Below are 7,656 nucleotides of genomic sequence, written 5' to 3'. Positions count from 1 at the left end.
CTCAGTTAATGTTTGGTTCATTTGTTGTGGTGTTTAGTTAACTGCTTGGTTCAACTTTGCAATGCGATGTCCAATTGTCGTGGGTAGAATTTTGTATTGTTGTGTGCTACCTCTTGAGCACTGCGTTGGTTTTCCCTTGAAGAGGAAAGGGTGATGCAGCAAAGTAGCACAAGTATTTCCCTCAGTTTTTGAGAACCAAGGTATCAATCCAGTAGGAGGTCACGCGCGAGTTCCTCACACATACACAAACAAATAAAATCCTCGCAACCAACGCAATAAAGGGGTTGGCAATCCCTTCACGGTCACTTACGAAAGTGAGATCTAATAGATATGATAAGATAATATTTTTGGTATTTTTATGATAAAGATGCAAAGTAAATAAAGCAAAATAAAAACGGCAAAAGAAATAGCTTGTTGATAGAAGACTAATATGATGGAAAATAGACCCGTGGGCCATAGGTTTCACTGGTGGCTTCTCTCGAGAGCATAAGTATTACGGTGGGTAAACAAATTACTGTTGAGCAATTGACAGAATTGAGCATAGTTATGAGAATATCTAGGTATGATCATGTATATAGGCATCACGTCCGAGACAAGTAGACCGACTCCTACCTGCATCTACTACTATTACTCCACACATCGCCCGCTATCCAGCATGCATCTAGAGTATTAAGTTCAAAAGAACAGAGTAACACTTTAAGCAAGATGACATGATGTAGAGGGATAAACTCATGCAATATGACATAAACCCCATCTTGTTATCCTCGATGGCAACAATACAATACGTGCCTTGCTGCCCCTACTGTCATTGGGAAAGGACACCGCAAGATTGAACCCAAAGCTAAACACTTCTCCCATTGCAAGAAAGATCAATCTAGTAGGCCAAACCAAACTGATAATTTGAAGAGACTTGCAAAGATAACCAATATACATAAAAGAATTCAAAGAAGATTCAAATATTGTTCATAGATAAACTTGATCATAAACCCACAATTCATTGGTCTCAACAAACACACCGTAAAAGAAGATTACATCAAATAGATCTCCACAAGAGAGGGGGAGAACATTGTATTGAGATCCAAAAAGAGAGAAGAAGCCATCTAGCTAATAAATATGGACCCGAAGGTCTGAAGTAAACTACTCACACATCATCGGAGAGGTTATAGTATTGATGTAGAAGCCCTCCATGATCGATGCCCCCTCCGGCGGAGCTCCGGAAAAGGCCCCAAGATGGGATCTCACAGGTACGGAAGGTTGCGGCGGTGAAATTAGGGGTTTGGCTCTGTATCTGGTAGTTTGGGGGTACATAGGTATATATAGGAGGAAGAAGTACGTCGGTGGAGCAACGTGGGCCCCACGAGGGTGGAGGGCGCGCCCCCCTACCTCGTGCCTTCCTGGTTGCTTTCTTGACGTAGGGTCCAAGTCCTCTGGATCATGTTCATTCCAAAAATCACGTTCCCGAAGGTTTCATTCCGTTTGGACTCCGTTTGATATTCTTTTTCTGTGAAACTCTGAAATAGGCAAAAAACAACAATTCTGGGCTGGGCCTCCGGTTAATAGGTTAGTCCCAAAAATAATATAAAAGTGTATAATAAAGCCCAATAATGTCCAAAACAGAATATAATATAGCATGGAACAATCAAAAATTATAGATACGTTGGAGACATATCATGTGCATGTGAGGAATAAATCAAATTTGGCTGCACTTAATACATGAGAAACATATACAAGTGTTATATTTCCTAGTTCTTGATCATGCTTGGTTTGGATAAACGGGTTTTTCATGTGGCTTGAATTAATCTGATGAATCTGCAATGTGCTTATTTTTCATCAACATATTTTACTGATAGCATGCGAACCCTCACTTAACCTGATGACTAACTACCTTATATGTGTTGCAGGAAAACAATGTGAAGCACTGAGGTTTACACTCGAGATTTGCACGTGCATGGTCCTTTGTCTAATAACACATTATTGTGCAATTGCAGGAACCATTCTAATATTTAGGTTTTTAACAATTTGGTCTTGCACATGTAGGTCCTGCTGTCAGAGGTTTTGACCCGCTGTTCGACCATTTTTGCATATGGGGAAATGAGTTGTCCATGAATATCAGTCAAGTCAAGAAACCCAGAAAGATTGTTAGGATAAATAAATTAGTGATAAAAAACAACAAGATTTTTATCTGCACAATGAAGAAGACATCAGTTCACTACAGGATGGTACTAACTATTATACCTTGCCTTTTTTATTTCTTTGCCCCATTTTCAATATAGAGAAGATATTTATGCACATCCTTGTTTTCAGGCCTTTCCAAAGCAGTTCACTGATGATTACCTCTCAAACCACATGCATGGTCAGGAGGCGATGAAGGTATTCATACAACACCCACGGTTCAATATTGAAGTGTTCCTAAGAGGACGAAGGATGGACGGTCAATCATCCATAGGCACTGACCTAAAGTTGCAAAGATCTTCAACATCAATGAAGGCTCAATATTTGCCTTCTGCTTCAGTAGTTTTTCAGATAAGATACATATGTCTATGTACCGTCTATGATGCTAATTTCGAAAGGTTATAGATGTTGCATGTGAAACTTGGTGCTAGTGCAGTTGTGTAATGGGGTAGCTGAGTGCTGAAGCTATATGATGTTGTACTCTAATGTATTTCAATTATGAAAATGAAATATATTATATGCTTAATATGAAATGTCAATTAGATTAATAAATGGATTATTAATAATATGATAATTAGCCTGCTAATTGTTTTTTTATTGCAAACCGTTATTGAGAAAACACTGTGGGCGATGACCTCAGGCAACACACACAGTTTCTAGGAATAAATCGTGTTAGATTAATGAACAATCACACACGACATCCTCTTGAAAACTGTTTGCGTTAGGCCACCTGACGCAAATGTTTACCACATAAAAACTGTGTGTGATGGACAAGCTTTGTCACACAGTTTTTTCTACGCACCGTGTGTGATGCATTCAATAACGCAAACGATAAAATTGTTAATAGCGTGTGCAATGAAAACGCTATCATAAATGATTTAACGGGGAAATTATGTGTGGTGTACCTGCGAACAGAAACATTTTCCTTGGAGCGACTGTGTGGGATGTATATACGAACGGAAATATTTAGCAAGGACTGATTGTGTGGGATGTACTTACGACCGGAAATGATTTCGCATGTATAATTGTATTTTTTTAGCACTACTGTTCGTATAACCGTATTTGGCCGCTCGCCGGTCGCACACGACCTTATTTTGTCGAGCGTGTGTGCCAGGAGGGCATATCCCCGACGGTTTCTAGGTCGTGTGAGAAGGACCCCCTATCGCCCACACTCACTTGGCGATGGTTCCAATTGCCGTCACGGAAAGGGGTTAAAACCGTTTGTATAGCACCTCGATGTACTAGTGTATCACCTCTGAGGGTTGGAACATCCTTGAGACAACTCATCAAGTGGTACCCTTTTGAAACCATAATGAAGTGAGATCATAATAACAATTACATGCATTAATCCAATGTTGGTCAAAATTAAAACATACAACTGTTTGTGCAATTAAATCTATATCACTGTTGGGCAAAAGTAGAAATAAATGCACCTTTTATAACAATAACAAATCATGATCATGTTATTAACAACGTTGGTCATAAAATAAACATGATCATAATTATTTCAATGATCACTTTAACATCCTTTTGAAATTTAATTCTCACTTTAGTTTTATTTAGTTTTAAAAGAGCACATTTATTTATTTGCAGTGGAAAAACATGAATAAAAGTTCATGAACTTTAAACTTTCCAGAAGCATTTCTTTTATTTTTCTGTCCTCTAAATAAAATTTCGTTGGATAATTTTGAATAGGGAAAAAACTAGATGAAGTTTGCCCAAAAACTGGACAAAAATAAAATAAAAAACGATAGCTCACCCAGCCTCGGCCTAGCGCGCGAGGCCCGCAGCGGAAGAAAACGACCCACGGCCTGCACTCGGCGCCGCGCCACGCGAGCCGGCCTCGCCTCGGCCTGGTTTGTCGGCCTCAGCCCAACGCGCCTCCACTTTCAGCCCAGCAGCCCGCGACCGCACTAGGGTTGGCGTCGTGGCCGTCGGATTCCATCCGACGGTCCAGCGCGCCGGTCACTGGATCAAAACCAGCCCCATGTCTCCACCTTACCAGAAACCCTAGCCCCACTCTCTGCTCTCCTCGTCCCTCTTCGCTCAGTCCCGCGGACGGCGGAAAAGAGAGGCTACGCCTCGGCCGCCGATGATGCTCTGTCAGGCCGCCGGCGACGGCGTCGAGTGCCACCGCGCCGCGCGAGCCTCCTTCCCTTTCCCCTTTCCTTTCCCCTTCTTTCTCCTATCCACCACCGCCTTCTGTTAGAGAGAGCCGCGAACGCAACCCTCCTCTGCCGCCCTTCGCGCCCGACGGCGTTGTTGCGATGCGGCGACGCCCTCCCTGTCCCCCTTACCGGCATGCGCGAGCTCCCGAAGGAGAGCGCGCCGCTATCAAGCGGGGCAGCGGCGGTGCCCTTTGCCCCTTTGGGGTTTGTTCTTCCTGACGCCTCGGCTTGCCGATGCGCGTCGAGATCGAGAGGAACGGCGCGGCCTTAGTGGCGGCGTAACTTTTTCGGCGAGCTCAGGGCCCTCTGCCGGTGATGTTTACTTTGCCCTGTGATTAGGGTTCTTTGGGAGGGGAAAAGTTCTGTGATTTCTTTACTACCCGGAACATCTAAGCCTAGAACAGCTCTGACACCATTGATAGGTTCTTTGGATCGGGTAGGCTAGATTAGATCGGTAGTATACCTTCTCCTTGGCTCGATGAGCTCGAGCTGATGGCCATGGTGGAGGGCGACGGTGATGACGGTGAGTGGGCAGTAGCGGCAGAGGTTCCCGTCACTACAGGGCTAACCTAGATCGGTAGGTTTTGTCGGTGGGGCTAGCGGCTGCGCGACAAACCTCGTAGTGCGTGCCCCGTCCCCCTCCTCTTTATATAGCCCAGCGCGATAGGGGCCGTCAACCATAGTGGGTTGGGTGCCTCCGATCAAGGCATGGATCTAAGGGCCCGGTGGGCCGTTGGACCCACACGGGAAGAGATCAACCTAACAAACGGTGCTATCTGGATAATACTGCCATGCGCTCCGAACAACTCGCTCGGTCTGAAAATACTTATTGAAGAAATGAATATATCTAGACGTATTTTAATTCTAGATACATTCATTTTTATCCATTTCTGCGACTAGTCTTACACACGAAGGAAGTATTTGTCTTGGATGTGGCAAGCGTTACGAAACGGACGGCTCGACGTCGCGCGCATAGAATCCGGCTTGGTCCCTGACGTGGATCCGTGCTGTTCCCGTGCGCCAACCAACAACCCGGCCCCACTAATCCCGTCTCCGATCGTCTCATCTTCATCACAGGCCCCACCCCAACAGTACCACCACCCACAGCTTCACCGCTGCCCATTCTCCACGTCCGCCCGACACTCCCGGCGGCCCGTATTTATAGCCACCCCGGGGTGGAAGGGGTCGGATCAGAGCACCGTTGAGCTAACATCTGAACAGCACAGAGAAAGGATCACACACCCAGCTGGTGGCGATCAAGCAGCCAGCCAAGAGATCACAAGCCCAAAGCACACAGACATACACTCAGAATGGTTGTGGAAGAGGCGATGGATGGCGACATGAGCTTGTCGAACATGGTGCTGAGCTTCCTGGAGGAGGGAGAGACGGAGAGGTGGCCGGAGAACGACGAGGAAGACGACGATGAGGAGGGATCCAGCGGCGGCGGTTCCGCCGAGAGCAAGGCCTTCTGGCGCGCCCAGCACTCGCAGCTTCACGTAAGTTTTCCTCCTCCGTTCCGTAGCCAATTCGTGTGATCGCACGCGAGTCCTGACGGGAGAGACGCCATGTCTGCTTGCAGGAGGCTTTGGGCAAGACCAGCACGGCCGAGAGCAGGATCCGGGCGGTGACGGAGGAGGCCGTGGAGAGGATGCGCGCCCCCGCGGGGGCCGGGGCCGTCTGCTCCTGCGCGAGGCGGGCGGCGGCCGGTGACTGCCGGAGCTGCATGCTGCGGCACGTCGTGGAGCGGCTCCGCGACGCCGGGTACAACGGCGCCGTCTGCAGGTCCAAGTGGGCGCGGTCCCTGGATATCCCCTCAGGTAACTGGTTGCTTTCGAGACACAGTGGTTGGGTTCCTCCTAAGATAATCTTCAGACGGCGTAATTAATTTAGTGAAAGAGCTGGCTGTTCAGTTCCAGCAGAAAAGTGCATGCCCGGTTGGCCTGTAAACCGTGTGGTCTAGGGACGTCTGACCCGTCGTGCCGATTCGAGGGATCCGTGTTTTGATCCTTCTGAATTCTGATGAAGTGTTCTTCGTTTTGTTGCGCTGTTTAGAGTTGATGAACGCCGGAAGCATATTCGCCTACTAACCATAGTAGTAGAACTTCTCGTTAAAGAAGTGGGTAAGAAAAAGTAGTAGTAGCAACTTGTCATATTCGCCTACTAACCATAACCATAGTACTAGAACTTTAAATTAAAAGTGTGTGGGAAAAGGATGTAGTAGTAACTTGTCAATTCTAAAAAATGTCACATGCATGCCTCACATGGACCTGGTCATCCTACGCCCAAAGAAACGGACGCTTCCAAGTAAATTAGTGTCAGGCACCCGTCGCCGTCTCCATTATTTCCTGGCCGCCCGTGACATGAACTTGCATTGCACCTATCCCGACCAGACCAGTCGACCAGATGTTATTACACCACGTTTAAGAACACTTCCAAAACCGCACGACAAAACGACACATGCCAACCCGAAAACCGCACGTCGTCTGCTAAGCAAAAAGTTTGGTGTCGATCGAAGCTGACGTTTTCCTCCCTGGTCGATCTGTGACGTGCAGGCGAGCACAGCTACGTGGACGTGGTGCTGCAGACGCGGAGCGGCAAGGCGGCGCGGGTGGTGGTGGAGCCGAGCTTCCGGGCCGAGTTCGAGGTGGCGCGCGCCGGCGGCGGCTACGGCGCGCTGGTGGCCGCGCTCCCGGAGGCGTTCGTCGGCCGCGCCGACCGGCTGCGCGCCGTCGTCAAGGCCATGTGCGCCGCCGCCAAGCAGTGCATGAAGGAGAACAACATGCACCTGGGCCCCTGGAGGAAGCACAAGTACATGCAGTCCAAGTGGCTCGGCACCTCCGAGCGGGAGGCGCCGCCGGCGCTCGACGCGGTGGCCGCCGGCTCGCTGCCGCCGCCGGAGAAGCAGCCCAAGTTCAGGGCGTCCATGCTGAGCTTCGACTTCGGCCGGGCCCCGGTGGTGGTCGCGTGACGCGTGCATGGCGTCAAGAGGGGTATGATGCCATGGTGTCACGTGTATGTGCCCATGTTATTATAGACCGTATGCCGTATGCCATGCCGGGCACTGTAGAAGGCCATAGTAGTACTTCCTCCGTAAACTAATATAAGAGTGTTTAGATTACTAAAATAGTGATCTAAACGCTCTTATATTAGTTTACAGAGGGAGTACTTGTTAGTAGAGTGTGTACCGGGGATTGTAGGTTGTGCGTAGTCAGGATTTGTAATTTCTTGAATCTTCTGCTCTTGAAGAAGAGAAATCCGTTGATGGAGATGAGAGTAAAAAAGTTATCTAGTTTTCACAAACCACAGGCTAATTTTC

General features: G+C 47.8%; 1 protein-coding gene across 2 annotated transcripts; it reads left to right on the top strand.

The window, feature by feature from the left end:
* The first annotated feature begins 5,458 nt into the window (after positions 1-5,458).
* LOC123058518 (uncharacterized) lies at positions 5,459-7,656 on the top strand. 2 transcript variants are annotated; one of them, XR_006427225.1, is made up of 4 exons: positions 5,459-5,836; positions 5,920-6,157; positions 6,893-7,416; positions 7,500-7,656. XR_006427225.1 is itself a non-coding variant. In XM_044481231.1 (3 exons), exons 1-3 carry the CDS (start codon positions 5,651-5,653, stop codon positions 7,306-7,308), a joined length of 840 nt encoding a protein of 279 aa, XP_044337166.1. In that variant the 5' UTR covers positions 5,459-5,650; the 3' UTR covers positions 7,309-7,652. The 2 variants fall into 2 exon arrangements, 1 of the variants encoding a protein (XP_044337166.1); XM_044481231.1 differs by having other exon boundaries at positions 6,893-7,652.

The sequence above is a fragment of the Triticum aestivum genome, chromosome 3A (assembly GCF_018294505.1).
Source record: "Triticum aestivum cultivar Chinese Spring chromosome 3A, IWGSC CS RefSeq v2.1, whole genome shotgun sequence".
NCBI lineage: Eukaryota > Viridiplantae > Streptophyta > Magnoliopsida > Poales > Poaceae > Triticum > Triticum aestivum.
The sequence above is the reverse complement of the archived record's forward strand: the minus strand, read 5'-3'. Positions and strand labels throughout refer to the sequence as shown.